The sequence below is a fragment of the Eptatretus burgeri genome, chromosome 13, assembly GCF_056783735.1.
Source record: "Eptatretus burgeri isolate ZD-2024b chromosome 13, Ebu_testis_v1, whole genome shotgun sequence".
NCBI lineage: Eukaryota > Metazoa > Chordata > Myxini > Myxiniformes > Myxinidae > Eptatretus > Eptatretus burgeri.
The window spans coordinates 27825712-27842483 of NC_140973.1; the positions used below are offsets into that span (position 1 = coordinate 27825712).

At 43.7% G+C, this 16772-nt stretch overlaps 1 protein-coding gene across 5 annotated transcripts in view; it reads right to left on the reverse strand.

Moving 5' to 3' along the window:
* The window catches only part of LOC147014133 (gamma-aminobutyric acid receptor subunit gamma-2-like), a 221408-nt gene that overhangs the window by 74260 nt on the left and 130376 nt on the right, over positions 1–16772 (reverse strand). For all 5 annotated transcript variants that reach the window (XM_085851829.1, XM_085851827.1, XM_085851828.1 and 2 more), the window contains one exon: positions 15278–15360. In XM_085851829.1, the coding sequence (XP_085707955.1) occupies positions 15278–15360 (83 nt within the window). The remainder of the gene's footprint in view (positions 1–15277; positions 15361–16772) is intronic.

Consider the following 16772-nt stretch of genomic DNA (forward strand, 5'->3'; position numbering starts at 1 on the left):
TTATTGTGCTAAATTGATTGATAGCATGTACATGAATATCGGCTAGTCGCGTTGGCCAGCTTTCCATCTAGACCGAGCAGCCATGTCGCCTACCGGCTTGTTTATTTATTAATCAATGAATTGATCAATTACTTAATTATTATAGATTTATTTTAATGGGGGTGGTAGTTTTAAATCAGGAGTCTCCAACCTTTTTGGGTGGAGGGCCACAAAACCAAAGTGGAGAGGGGCGGAGGGCCGCACCCAAAAAAAGGACACTAAATTCCGGGAAAAAAAATATATATATATATAATTAATATGCGGAAATTTAAACAAAAATTAGTACTGAATATATTTTTCTTGCCAACGAATATAATAAATGAATAATCGTGTTAAAAACACGTGTCTAATATGAATCAAAATCATAATAAAAATTACAGAACGCTTTGATCATTGACCCTGACAAATTGGCAGTATCGCGGGCCGCATTGTAATGTAAACTTAATATGGCACCGCGGGCCGCATAAATCCGTCTAAGGGGCCGCATGTGGCCTGCAGGCCGTAGGTTGGAGACCCCCGCTTTAAATAATTACAACCAACGTAAACAATCCTTTTTATTTAAAAAAAAAAATGTATATATGTATGTGTGTGTGTGTGTGTGTGTATATATATATATATATATATATATATATATATATATATATATATATATATATATATATATATATATATATATATATATATATATATATATATATATATATATATATATATATATATATATATATATATATATATATATGTATAAAAGCTTGGTGTTGGCGCAGTGGTTAGGGCAGCGGCTTGGGATCCAAAAGGTCCTGAGTTCAAGCCCCGTTTGGCCACTGAATTAATACACCAGGGGGTTGACTCAGCCTGTCATCCTTCCGAGGTCAGCGAAATGATTACCAGTATACTGGGCCGGTGTATACCCTGGTTAAAATAGGTGTACCATATCCCTGTGTCGTAAGAGGCGACCAGGGTTGCGTCAGGAAGGGCATCCGGCGTAAAACATGTGCCAAATCACGATGCGGATCATACGGATGATCCGCTGTGGCGACCCCGAACGGGAGCAGCTGAAAGAAGAAGAAGAAGAAGAAGAAGAAGAAGAAGATGAAGAAGATATATATCTACATATGTATGTATATATTTATGTATGTATATATATATATATATATATATATATATATATATATATATATACATATATATATATATATATATATATAGACATATATATATATATATATGAGCAATATCTCAGGCACCTTTTGAGTGAGGAAGCTGATATTTAGACACGGCAGTGAACAAGTGATTTGGCTCCAAATGGCATTTTTGATTTATTGATTGATCAATTAATTATTCATTTTTTGATGCATTAATTTTCGAAAAATTAGATTTGGCTGAAACAAAGGTGGTTTAGGTTTGTTATTAGCTAATTTAAAAATCAATTCTTTTCCAATTACATATATTTTTTTAATTTGTCAATTAATCAATCAATTATTGTACATCGCTCCCTCCCAATTCCGTCTTCATGTGCTGCATGATGGCATCACCCCGGCAATGTCGTGTGCTGGAGGGTTTGTTATTTATTTATTTGGCACTAACAAATACCACCTGTCACTTTGCTGACGGGAGTACCAAAGGGGGGGAGGGAGAAAAAGAGGGGGGGGAGGGAGAAAAAGAGGGGGCGAGGGAGAAAAAGAGGGGGGGGAGGAAGAGACGGGAGTGGGAGCGAGGAGGGGTGGGGGATCGAGGCGGGGGTGGGGGAAGGGAAGACAGTGTGAGGTGAGAGGAAGGGAAGGCAGACATGCGGTGGAGCATCAATAACCACTACATCCGGACGCGTCCAGAGACAAACGCCGCCCGGACGCGTCCGAAACCAAGCTGGCCAGAGACAAACACCGCTTGGACATGTCTGGAAATAAACTCCCGTCTGGACATAAGCAACTCCCGTCTGGACATAAGCACCACCCGGACACAAACCCTGCATGGACACATCCGGAGACAAACTCCGTCCAGACATAACCACCGTCCGGATGTCAAGAGACATAGAGACACAGAGAGAGGGAGAGAGATAGAGATAGAGATAGAGATAGAGATAGAGATAGAGATAGAGATAGAGATAGAGATAGAGATAGAGATAGAGATAGAGATAGAGATAGAGATAGAGAGAGAGAGAGAGATAGAGATAGAGATAGAGATAGAGATAGAGAGAGAGAGAGAGAGAGAGAGAGAGAGAGAGAGAGAGAGAGAGAGAGAGAGAGAGAGAGAGAGAGAGAGAGAGGTTTCATGAAACGCGCGCACGCACGCACGCACGCACGCACACACACACACACACACACACACACACACACACACACGGCTAATATTGGCAACAACCCAAAAGCCATGAGTGCCTTTCACCAAAAAACAAAGTTGCATTTATATAGACGTTTCAGGGATATGACATTGTTTCACAAACATTAATCTTTAAAAACAGCTGCGTGTGACGGGTGGAAAAAAAATTTGTCTCGGTAATTTAGAAAACAAGTTAATATGGCAAACGGCTTGGAAATTGGGTGTTATTTCACAACCACTCGCTCAGGGCGACGGAGCAGAGCCACTCGCTCAGGGCGACGGAGCACGAGCCACTCGCTCAGGGCGACGGAGCACGAGCCACTCGCTCAGGGCGACGGAGCACGAGCCACTCCCTCAGGGCGACGGAGCACGAGCCACTCGCTCAGGGCGACGGAGCACGAGCCACTCGCTCAGGGCGACGGAGCACGAGCCACTCGCTCAGGGCGACGGAGCACGAGCCACTCGCTCAGGGCGACGGAGCACGAGCCACTCGCTCAGGGCGACGGAGCACGAGCCACTCGCTCAGGGCGACGGAGCACGAGCCACTCGCTCAGGGCGACGGAGCACGAGCCACTCGCTCAGGGCGACGGAGCACGAGCCACTCGCTCAGGGCGACGGAGCACGAGCCACTCGCTCAGGGCGACGGAGCACGAGCCACTCACTCAGGGCGACGGAGCACGAGCCACTCGCTCAGGGCGACGGAGCACGAGCCACTCGCTCAGGGCGACGGAGCACGAGCCACTCGCTCAGGGCGACGGAGCACGAGCCACTCGCTCAGGGCGACGGAGCACGAGCCACTCGCTCAGGGCGACGGAGCACGAGCCACTCGCTCAGGGCGACGGAGCACGAGCAACTCGCTCAGGGCGACGGAGAACGTTTCCTTCAGTGGATTACATCATATTATCTGGTCTGATGAGGCTATTTTCCATGTTGGTGGATTTGTCAGCAGGTATAAATGCCACTACTGGGCAGGAAATGATCCAGAAACGATAGTCAAATGCTGCCAAAGTCGGCCAAAACTGCTTGTTTGTTGTGGAATGACTTCAACCCATCTCATTGGATATTATATCCTCCACAATACAATAAATGGAGAGCGATACTCAGAAATGCTTCAAAACCTTCTTCCAAAAATTCAGCGATGGGACACTGTGAAGATGAAACCATTTTTTTTGTAAGATGATATCCATCAGCACTTCTTGGTTGAAGTTTGTAATTGGTTGGATACCCACTTTCCACGCAGATATATTGGGTGATGAGCACCGACAGAGTGGCCATCCAGGAGTCCCGATTTAACTCCATACTATGTTTTTGTGGAGATGGGCTTAAGTAAGAGTATATGCCACCAAACCTACTAACTTGGACACATTAGAAAATTCTATCTGCAATGTTTTTGCTAATTAGTCATAGGAGTTTCGTAGGCATTCAGTGGAAAATGTCGAATGATTGAAAAAAAATAGGCTGAGAATGCAGGAGCTTATGTTGAAATTTGTTATTCACAAATTAAAACAGTAATAAATGGCCTTTCAGGAAAAAAATATTTTGGTATTTTATTAACATCAACATTGTATTTATATATTTAAAAAGGGACTTAATTATAGATCACCCTGATATACACAGTATATACACACATCTCCCAACGTCCTGCTCAGTAAAGGAAAGTGCGCGTAATATGCCGCCACCACTTTCCAGGCAGGGGTCGTGATCACCGCTTCACCCACAGTTCAGTTGTGCGTGTTTTCAAATGGTGTCTTCTACTTTACTGTGTGTGCATGCAGCACCATCTCAAAGCTTCCCTGCTTTCCAGGGTTGCGGATTCCCCTCATTGGTCATTAAGTCTGCTGCAGGTGCAGCCGAGTACCCAGTGGTATAACTGAGCTGTGGGCAGACTGGGCCCATATTAGCCTTGGTTGGCAGCCAGTCTCGGAGAAGGAACCCTGATCTCAAACCCGGGTGCCTGTGCTTGGTATCCTGCTTCAATTGCCTTGTGGGTTACCCTGGGAGAGGAGGAAAGCTAGAAAATCCAGAAAACAAAATCCAGAGTGGAGCGCCTGAGGCAGTCAGATACAAAACTCTGATATCCTTCCAGGAACTCCTGCAGCTGACTTAGTACCAAATGTATTGACACGTTCATTCCTTTGGATCACATTAAGTATGCCGAGAGTGGGGTTCTGATGCTTGGGCAACTCAGAACCTCCTTGTCACCCTGCCCACGCTTCGTTGTACAGCATTGACATAATACAGGAAGTAGCAGTTGCCATTTTTAAGATGCCAGCTCTTCGTATTGCAAGCTGGAATGTATGCACTATGTGCACTGGCCTCATTGATGACCTACTGCAGGTCAACAATGCCCGCGAGACAGGTGTAATTGACAGAGAACTCAGCAGGCTTAACATCAATATTGCTGCACTTCAAGAGACAAATCTTGCCGATTGCGGATCACTCAGGGAAAAAAACATTACATGTTCTTCTGGCAGGTGAAAAGTGCTGAGGAAACTCATGAGCATGGAGTAGGCTTTGCAGTGAACCATTTACTGCTAACAGTGACTGAACTACCTACAGAAGGCTTTGAAAGGCTCTTGACTCAACCAACACAGGCTATGTCAACTTCATGTGCATTTACGCCCCAAAATGCAGCTCTTCATCTGATGTCATAGACCAGTTTTACGTGGCTCTGGAAGCTGCCATTGGTATAATCCCCAAGCAAGAAGGTCTGTATATGCTGGAAGACTTCAATGCGAGGGCGTGGACAGACTACACAGCCTTGACAACTTGTCCCAGATGTCACGGAGTTAGAAAGATGAACGAGAACAGACTGAGATTACTGGAACTGTACTGTTCCAGAGAACTGTATGTAACCAACAGTTTCTTCTGGGCCCAACTGAAGCATAAAGCATCAAAGAGACATCAGAGGTCTCATCACTGGCACCAGTTGAATAAAATCTTCACCACACGAGATGCCCTCAACACCATCCTCCTCACTCACAGTTACCACAGTACCAACTGTGACACTGACCACTCTATTGTGGCCAGCAAGGTCAGAATCAGGCTGAATAAACTGCATCACTCCAAGAAGAAGGGGCAGCCACAGATCAATGTCAGTAAGATGGCAGACCCGGTCAAGACCGAACAGTTTTTGACTCCTTGGGCCAGACCCATTCGGGCAGCTTTCCTGATCACTATAGTGTTTGCATCAAGGGCTGAGGTGTGGATTGCATCAAACAGGAAAAGGAAGCAAATAAATACTGATTGGTATGAATGGAGACATGACAGAAGCCAAGAGGAGAATTCTTATCAGCGACAAAGCTTCGCTAAGCCAGAGTACACACGTGACACCCTCAAAGCAGCCAGGAATAAGGCAAAACAGACTGCTCGTCGCTGCACCAATTGGCTGAATCTGTGTGAGAGCATTCCATGACTCTGGAAATGCAAGGGGGATGCACGAAGGCAATAAAAGGGCAACCGGTCCAACGCCAACCAAAACAGCTCCACTCAAGTCGAAGAGGTGATCAACGATAGCGGCATGCAGATGGAGAGATGGGTAGATCACTACCTTGACCTCTGCTCCTGAGAACATGGTAACAGATGCAGCCCTGAACTCTGTCACTGATCTTCCTGTCATGGAGGATTTGAATGAGGAAACCCACAATGGAAGAACTAAACAAAGTCATCGACTATCTCTCCAGTGGCAAAGCCCTGGGAGGTGATGGAATAACCTCTGAAATCAAAAACAGGAAAGCAGCTCTATTGCAGCCTCTCCATGACTTCCTCTGTCTATGCTGGAAGAAAAGATCTGTGCCCAAAGACATACGGAATACAAACTTTATCACCATGTATAAAAGCAACAGAGACTGAAGCGACCAATAATTACAGAGTCATCTGACTGAGTACAGTGGGAAAGATATTTACTCGAGTTCTCAAGGGAAGACTGCAGACCCTGGTATTGCACGTGTATCCAGAATCCAAGCATGGTTTCCGATCTGGACAGTCAACTGTGGACATGATATTCTCACTCAGGCAATTGCAGGAGAAAAAGCATGAGCAGTGACAGTCCATTTACATCGTCTTCATCGAGTTAACCAAGGCCTTTGACTTAATCAACAGGAGGAGACTCTTCAAGCTGCTCGAGAAGATCGGCTGCCCACATGCACTGCTTGGCCTGATATCGTCATTCCATGAGAACATGCATGACTATTTTTTTTTGTTTTTTTTTGTATACCTTGTCGAGGCTCATATGAGAGCTAACACACAACATACAGCAAAGGGGGCATGAGACAAGAGGGGTGGGAGTGGGAAGGACGAAACAGTGGGGAACAGAGACATTAGGAGATCTGTTGAAGGGACAGGGATGGAGCAGGGAACACGGGGAATACAAGATGGACATTTCAGGGACTTTCAGGAAGGAAAGCAGGGAATTTGAAGGAGGTGGGTTTGGGGTGGATTAACAGGTAGAAAAGACGAGGATTTGGACGGAGGACGATAAGAGGTGGTGGTGAACAGCTGTTTTGAAGGCCTGGAGGGAAGAATGGGATTGAACAGAGTGAGGGAGTTTATTCCAAAGGTGGGGAAAAAGAGGAATGAAAGAGTGAAGGTGAGCAGTGATTCGTGATTTTGGTAGTTTTACCAGAAGGGGGTTGTTGGCGGACCTTGAGCGCCCTGCGGAAATATGGTGGGGACAAATCGCAGACACAGCGGGGGGGGGGGGGCGAGACCGGAGAGGAGACGGAAGAAGACAGAAAGACCACCGACCTGCCTGCGGTGAGAGAGTGAGAGGCCGAAAGACTCAGCCTCATCGCGCGAGATGCCAATGATCAAAAAATGCCTTTGTTTCCACAGCGTGAAGCCGAGAAAGGTGGGAGGCAGGAGCACCAGCCCGGAGGGGAGAGAGCAGTCCTCCATCAGGCTGTAGATGAAAGCTTTGTGTGTGGTCAGGAGCTCAGGTGGGACAAGGAAGGACTTTACATGACGGAGGATTCCCATTCGGCGATTGGCTTTGGAGGCGGGGTTTGAAATGTGGCTTTCCCAGGAAAGATCGTGGCAGATAGTGAGACCCAGAAGCTTGAAAGAAAGGACTTCTTCCAGAGGATTCTTGAGAAAGTGGATGGGGGGGGGGTTCCAAACGGTCCTTTCGGAGAGACATAGTGAGAGTGAGATTTGTCCAGACTGAAAGACATGTTCAACGTGTTGGACCAGTTTGTGATTTTACCCAGATCTGCAGTGAGCAAAGAAGCTGCTTCTTGCCAGTCAGAGGGATGACAGACGGTATGGCAAAGGGTGGAGTAATTAGCAAAGAGATAAAAAGGATTTTTCAGAGAGTTGGAGAGATCTTCGATGAAAACCAGAAAAAGAACAGGGCCCAGAACGCTACCTTCAGGAACTCCAGCCTGGACAGGAAGAGGGGATGAAAGAAATCCATTTAGGGCCACACGTTGACTGCGACAGGAGAGGAAGTCTGCGAGCCATGAGTGGAGATGGCCTTGGATACCATTGGAAGAGAGTTTGGTGAGCAGGGCAGGGTGCCAGACCGTGTCAAAAGCACGCGATATGTCTAGGGATATGGCTCTGATTTCATATCCGGCATTGAGGACGTCCATCCATTGTTGGGAGAGCAGAAGCAGCATATCCAGGGTAGAGTGACCTGGTCTGAAACCAAATTGATTATCGGAAATCAGGCCATTGGAGAAGAGGAAGGATTTAATGTCTGAAGCGATGATGGATTCCCAAACCTTGCTGATGCTTGGGAGAAGGCTGATTGGTCTGTAGTTACAGGGATCTGTTTTTGCACCTCTTTAATGCAGGGCAGTAATGCTTACTGATTTCCAAGCAGATGGCAGATGACCTTGAGCAAATGAGAGGGTGAATAGAACAGAGAGAGGGTGAGCAAGAGCAGAGGAGCAGGTTTTTAGGACACGTGGGCTGATGCCGTCTGGTCCGGTTGCAGAATCTGAGTCGAGGTTTGCCAGCAAGCTCTCCACCTTGTCAGGAGAAAAGGACACAGAGTCCAGCGACAGTTGGGTGTGACTGGGTAAGGTGGGTACAGAAAGCAATTGGTTTTGGACACAAGATTTCGATGCAAACACCGAGTTTAGGCATTCAGCCTTTTCACGTGCAGTATCAGCAGTGCGGCCATTTTAAGTAAGGGAGGGGATGGAGGGGGAACATACACCAGAAACAGATTTGATTAGATGCCACCAGGATTTGGAGGAGGGAGAGAGGTTTGAAAGTTCAGACTTGAGCTTAGAAAGATGTTGTTTTCTGGCTCTCCTGAGGGTAGATACACAATTGTTCCAAGCTTTATGGAAGGAACTGAGATTACCCTCAGTTGGGTTTGCTTTCCATGAAGCAAAGGCAAGTTGTTTCAGGACAACTGCCTCACCACAAGCTTCAGTGAACTAAGGGTAGGAGGAAGGGTAGGACAACTGAAGATGAGAGGGGATAAATCTGTGCATTAGGGAGAGCAAGTTTCTTTGAAAGAATTCCCAGGATGAGTTGATGTTGGAGAAAGTAGCGATGGGAGACCAGTTGAGAAGTTTGATGGCTGCTTTGAGACCCTGCCAGTCGGCTTGAGTGAAATGCCAGACTCGACGGCGGTGAGGTGATTCTCTGATAATCGCCAGAGAGATGTCCACTTTGACAAGCACGTGGTAATGTTAGCTACAATGGAATGATGTCAGAGGCATTCAGGATTAGCAGTGGTGTGAAGAAGAACAGTGTACTAGCACCCACACTCTTTAGGGTATTGTTTTCTCTACTGCTGTTGTACGCCTTTGGAGATTTGACTGAGGGCATTTACCGACACACCAGGAGGAGAGGAAACTTTACAATATCACAAGGCTTCAACCTGGAGGGAAAAATGACATTGAAGAGAATGTGGAAGTTGGTTCCACAGGCTGGAAAAAAAGAGGAACAAATGAGTGGAGGTGAGCAGTGGTTCTGGATTTTGGCAGTTTCACGAGGAGATGTTTGCCAGTGGACAAACTTTGCATCTTAAAATGAGGGCTGCATAATATATTGTAATGGCGAAACTGGAATAAATTTAAAACAAAGGTTAAATGAACAAAATAAAGCAACATTGGCCTGGAATTTGAGTTGGATAGGACCAATGTTCTGCACACCATGCAGAACAAATGTCGAAGATTGGTTTACGAGGCATGACGCGACAGGCTATGCAATTGGTGTAATTAGCTAGACATTGGTCATGCACACAAGTACACACCCTTAATGTTAACTGCAAACTGGAGAGTTCATAGAACACCTTAACCCACACAGTCTTGAGAAAAAGGACGTGATAAGAGTCTATTTCAACTCTTGCTTTGCGTTTCCAAGCACAATCTCTGTTCGTTTTGTTCGTGAATCTTGCATAATAGACGTGATGGTAAACACAGTGCGATGCACCACCATATTTGTCAGAATGCAGCATCTCACACAGATATTCTCCCCTCGGAGCATGATATAGCATGAATGCTGACTCTCATAGTTACTCACCCTCAGGGTATGAATATTTTTTTCCCAACTACTGCTAAACGCGTTTTTGAAAGTGCCAAAAGGCGATTTGTGATCTGCAGTGTTCAAGTACAAAATTCAATTTAAATAACATAACAGTTTTAAAGGTTGTAGAAAAAAATTTTTTGGGGGAACTTGGCCGCCGTTGATACAGCGTCTCTTACACCACCTTATTTAGCATGTTACATTAATTCTTAGTACCTGTTGGTTGTGTCCATTATGATGCCCCTAAAAACAGTAAGTTTCTTGCTTGAAATGATTTTCATTTTATTTGATTGCCAGACAGACAGACTCAAAAATGTATCCCACCCCTCTCTGCACATGCACAATTGGGACAAATTCAGAGCCACAGTACTGCTAAACTATCGGTTCGTTTTCCAATTCATGTTCTGATTCGTGTTCAAAATATAACATTCAATGGAAATCAAGTTGTGAAATGTCAATCAAGTTGACATTTGTAGTCAGTCAGCCAGACAGACAGACACACAGATAAAGTGAACCAATTGCTGAACCCCACTTTTTGCTTTGCTCACATGGGGTAAAAACGGATAGTGCCTGGTACAAGCAAGCAAGAAGAGCAAACAATACTATGATACTCATACACACAACCTTATAACTGCACTAAGCCATCTACTTCAACACACATCATAGGCTCAGTGCCAAAAAGTACCACCCTCATCCATACACAAGTCACACAAGTGAGCACAAAGTGCACAATATGCTACTTCACAACACTCAGACATACAGGAAATCAAAGTCGTGCTCTGGAAGTGCAACAACCAAAGGGTTGTGTTGACTGTCCATGTTCTCCTCTTGTCTGGTCGGTACAAAATTGGTAGAGTGCATCGAAGTATGAATTCTGGTTGGTGCACCCTTCTTTTCCATATACCCTGACCCATGATCTTTATTCCCCATTAACCCTTCCAAACCCAACGCTCTGACTTGTTGATTTCTGTCTCCTCCCCTTCTCTTGCTCTCCTTTCATGTTTGTTTATTCCCTTGCTGGTTATTCCCAATTGTTGCGAAGTTACTGACTGTCAATCGATCCTAACGAGCCTCGCTCGAGGAGAGAGAAAAAAACAAAAACCTGCCATATCTAACACTCTCACTCTGTCTCTCCAAAAGGAGCATCTCACGAACCCCTCCATCTACTTCCTTCAAAAACCTCTTGAAGTTCAGTCACTCAATATTTTGGGCCCAAAATAAGCCATGATCTTTATTGGGCAGACAATATATCCAAGTTGGTCTTGAAAGCCAGCCACTGAATAAGAATCCTCCAGTGTGCCAGGTCTTTCCTTGACAAATCCAACCTAATGACATGCAAAGACTTCATTTGCAGCTCTATGGAGTACTGCTCTCCCATTTGAGTTGGTTCTCACATTTCACATGTTGATGCCATGGAAACCAAAGCCACAAAAATCATTGGAAACTCTTGCAGTGAGGTTGAATCTCTGGGCCTGTTACTCCCACATGGGAGAAAGATTGATGGTCAGTTTTCTACCACTGATTTTCTAGTCTTGCACCCCCTACCTTTTCTGTGCCCTATCTCAACTCCCCCCCCCCCAATCCCCAGATTTATCAAGGGTGCACGTGGTGTGCCAATAACCCACTTCTGGTGAAATTCCCATAATCATGGGTGAAACTGCAGAACTTAAAAAAAAAAAAAGGAAAAACGTTGGCTAGTAGTCGGAGTCTTGAACGTATAAGTGATGGGAATACATCTGGAGGAGTTCAAATGCCACAAGGGAAATAGTAAGTTGCGAAGGTACTTAGCTGAAGAGCCATCTGGAACCCGGCGGAGACGAAGGAAGGAATGATGAAGGAATCAAGGAGAAATCGACTCCGGACTCTTCAGACGAGCTTCACCAAACCACGCAAGGCAACTCGAGACGTGCAAGTTGCCACAAAGGCAAAGAAGAGCTCTTTACACACGAGCCACACGAAGGTGCCCATTATCAAGGGAAGAATCATTACCAGCGAAACTCCACGATAAGGGGTGCTCTTTCCAGGCATAGAAGATCTCTGTAAAGCGAAGTGCATCTGATAGACACCAACAAATGGAGGTCATTCGTGCCAAAAACGCCAAGCAGGCGGATCTTTAGCATGGAAGGAAAAGACGTCTGAGGTATTCGGAGTCAGTCGATCCTTCATTCCACCCACGGCCCAACAACCCGCTTGTCTCTCTTCCAGTTTCACAGGGTTTCAGAAAAATCCTGATCAACCCAAGCTCGAGAATATTTACATATTATAACATGAAAGGCAAAATGATGCCACTACAGATCGCAATGGCAGGCAAGTTCTCCTCGACCTTTTGTGAGACGATTGAAGAACAATTCTCCCGAACGATAAATAGTAAGCCTCGTCTCAGTGATAACTCGAGCAGTCTTCTCTTGCTATTATAAATCACCCATGAGGGATGAACGAACATCACAGCCTTCCATTCCGATCAGGGAAACCTCGCCTTTTCCCTTTCGCCGCCCCCTTTTACAAACTCCTCCATCTTCTTTAAACTCAATCTCTCTCTATTTTCATTCCAATCATAAAACTAACACTACACCATTAATTAAACAAAATAAAATGTTAACAAACACTCATGATGTAAACGAATATTAATGCCATTCCAACATGATAACCAATACAGATGAATCTGCCGGTGAGTAAAGATGGATACGCAACACCGACGTACACACATGGTCTCCTGCCTGGTGGATATCTGATCACGGTAACACGCTTGCAAGCTTTTGTACACGGCTAACTTCGACAAAAATAGCTCATAATAAAAACTACCATGGGAGTAATTCACATAATCGTGGTCATGATGCATTATTGTGATAGCATTACACCCAATCCGGATGAAATGGGTTAATAAACGAATCAGAATATCGTTATAGCACCTCAATTCCCTATAATCGTGACATGTCTTTCTGATGATGAACATACGGAAACCTCCATATGGGTCATTACAAAAATACGTATTTCCATAAAACACAGGAGTTTTACCCATGCATAATCCACACTCAGCGGTCACTTGCACTCATTTGTTCCTCTTTTCTCTTGTCTGAAGAGCCAACTTCCTCAGTCTGTTCAATCCCATTCTATCCTCTTGAGTATCAACAAGATGGCTATTCACCTCCTTTGGTCATCCCCCATTTATACTCAAGATCTTTTTTTACCCTTGTTAACCCTCTTCAAGCCCACCGGTTCCTTTTCAAGTTATTGTGTTTTCTCCCCTATCCACTCTAACATTTTTGTTGTTGGTGTTCTATTGCTATTGCATCACCCTTTTTCCCTTCCCCCTCTTTAAACCCCTCTTCTTCTTGCTGTGTTTGAGTTTGTATCCAGCTTGTTCATTCCCTCTGTCCCCCTTCCCCTCCCCTTACTGTCTCATTCTTCCCTTCACCCATTATTCTTCTAAGTTTCTCTCTGTTGTGTCCCTTTACCCTATTGCTGGTGGTCTTCTCTGCTTTACACTATGTGTTTTGGGTTTTTTTCTGTTCTGTTCTGTTTTTGCTTTTTTTCGGTTTTTTTCCCATATTCAACTGCAACTTTAACATATTTAGAAAACTGAAGGTTTTCTCGCCTTTCTGAGGGCCTCGACTTGATGTACAAAAAAGCTGGTTCGTGCTGATTTGCCGAATCTTTTACCTACCTGCTTTTATTAAAAAGCTTTGGTTGTATGCGTTTTCATATATACAAGAAGACATACCGACAGTACATACATTCGGAGAACATGTCCAACAGGATTGTGCAGATATATTGCACGAAACTTTGAGCTGTCTCATCTGGATTTGATTCAGTCTGACTACGAAATGCCGGATTAGCACTTACACATAAATACACAGCAAGTTCCTCCCTGAAAATATGAGTTCCCTTTCAAAGAACTTCAACACATAATGAGGCCATTAGGATCATCAAGCCTACACAATGCTTGCCAACTTATGGTTGCTTGTCCACACACCTTCCTTTTAAAATTCTGACCATCAATCAAGGAAGCAGTAAGTACCATTTTTAGTCTTTGGTACGACGGCCAGGGTTCGAACCACCGACCTCTCAGACTCAGAGCAGACACTCCAACAATTACGTCACCAAGTCTGGATGATTCCTTTTGTTGAATGCTTCCATTGTGTGTTTTAATAATAAACACAAATGTAATAAAACAATTTCTTTGCCATGCATTTTCATGCTCTACTGGCTATGTCTTCACGTCTTCAAAACCGAATTAACATCACTCACAACTGCCAATGCTACTTTCTCGCCATGGCACCTCTGACCATAATGAACCACAGACAAATTGCTGCATTCCCAGAAGCTTCTCCTGAAACTTAATGTAATCAAATAGCTGAGCCAGAACAATTCTGTAGGGTGGATTCAACAGAAATGAATTCCACGAAACTATGATACAAAAAAAAACAACTGACTATTATACAAAACTATATAGACTATATAACTGAGCATGTTGAGTACCGAGTATAAAACAGGTATTTTTGAATATTGACATTCATAAAAATAGAAACAAAACACTTTGGGTTGCTATATGGTTTATCAGGAGTGGTCACTGAAAGTCCTGTTTGACGTAAAATTTGTCTTAACTGTTGTTCGGCTTAATAAGAGTTCATCGTAAAATTTTTCCCATATTAAATAATGCGGTGATTTAAACTGCAATCATTCTGGTTGTTTTTGAGCTGAAAATCGATGTGATATATCCAGTGTGACTGATATTGTTTGTGATGCTTTATGGCTAACATGGTTTGTTTACTTTGTAACACATTTTAATTCTCATGGCTTTGGTTCTTGATCATATTCTATATAATTTTTCAACTCAGCCCCTCTCCCTCACACCCTACCACTTGGACACTGAGTTTCAAAGGAAGGTCTTAAAATTTGTACCCGATTTTAAAAAAATGATTTTGGATTCAATAATTTTGCATTGTTCAACTGCCACATTCTGTTTGTGTTCTTTTGACTTTGTTATGACCTGCCTCATGAACATGGAGGGGAACAAACATCATCTCATTATTAAGCATGAGGTGCTCGATCTCAAACATCCACCTTTAACATTTTGCTTCAGAGTGAAAGTACTAAACCTCTAGTAGTTTAGTACAAAGACTTTTCTCCAACTGCAAAAAAGGTGGCAACCTCTTTGTCTTCCACTGTCTTGTATCTGGCATTGTGTAATATCTCCTCTGAGACACCCAGCTCTATAATGCTTCAATAGATCACCTGTATTCATTCACCCATGAACTAACATTTTGCCTTCTTTTTGTGTCTTTTTTAATTTTTTTAAACTTTTCTGTCACTTCCCCAAATTGTTTTTTTGCCTGTTTCTAAAAACTGTACACTGTTCTATCGCTTATTGTGCTCACACAAAACATGGCGTGTGATGCTTTGCCATATCTCAGTAGCCCTCAGCACTACGTACAGCTGGAGAACTCAAGTGGACACGAGTGCTCATCCATGGGAAAGTTGTGCAGCTGTAGTTGACACTCAGCATTAATGGTCAATCTGCACAACAAGAATCACAAAGAGCAATAAAAAACAGAACCTGAACTGTTTATTTTCTGTGTAAGGGGGTTTAATATAAATTTATACTGCAATTAAAGACGACTTAGAGAATACAGTATATTTATATTATACGACCAGATAAGAGATGAGTTAAATACTTCAAATAAATAAATAAATTCTAACATAATAGCAATTGACAATCAGGTTATAAGTGATCAACGACCTTCTATGTTCTTGGGGGTGAGGTGGGAATGGTAAAATCAAGTAAAATATAGGGTTTACCTGAAGGAAAAAAAAGTTTAAAAAGGAAGGGAAGGAAGGAAAATAGGGAGGAAAAGGATGTGTGGAACATTTGTACAAGCGTTGAATCAAAAATGTCAGCTCGCATTTTGTGTACATAGTATGTTGATGGCCTCTCCAAATATCAATGACCAACAGTTAACAAATATGAAAATGTGACGTGATTCGATAATCCTCCATCCACCAAAATTTAGTGATGATCTCTTGAGCCAACTGTATTTGTTAGTAAAGAGCTCTAATCTTTGGTTTCAATGCCCATACAGAATGACCGGTCCCCAAAACAAGTATCATTTGAGAAATTGTTGATTGGTGCTCATTGGCAGAGGCATCTGTCACATGTCTCTGCCTGCATGGATCAATTATGGGGGTTTCACAAAAAGCTAAAAATAATACGAGAGTTGGGAAAAATTTACCAGGTTGGAACTCTTTATCTGCACAAACTATATAAGAGGAAGAAAATCCTTACCCTCTGAGCCCATCAGTATATTCCTTGCAGAAGGACAAGAGTAATGGGGCAACACGTCCCTGGTAGGAAAAGTGGGAGAACTTCTATCTTCTCTCTCCCAACATTCCCCCCTCCCCACTTCCCACTTCCCATCGTCACCCCCCACAACCTTCTCTGTCCTCGTTATATGGTCAGCATTCTGAACGTCTGCACCAGAGGTCTCTCTGGCTGGTGGTATAGTAGGCAATTTCAAATGAATTTTTTTTGTTATATTGGGGGAAAGGGTTGTGGAGAGAGGGAAATATCTTACCCACCTTTTTTGCCAGGGGCACTTTGCCTCACCACACTCTATTAGCCACAAGGCCTGAACATCCAGTCAGCGCTCTACGGCATCATTAAAAACTGAGACAAAAATCAATCAATCGTGCATATACTTCTAATCTGCAGGTTGCATCATCATTATGATTTGGATGTGGCTTTTTCACTGATGTAGTACCCCCTACAAATGAGCACACAAGGGAGCCCCTCAATGGATAACAATTCAGTGGGTTGGGATTTGTATCTGCAACCACAAATTATAAAATGAATCGTCAGCCAATTGAGCAAGCCCAGAACCTGTGGTTCAAAAGCCTTAAAAAAAAATAAAAATAAAAAAACATGTTACAAT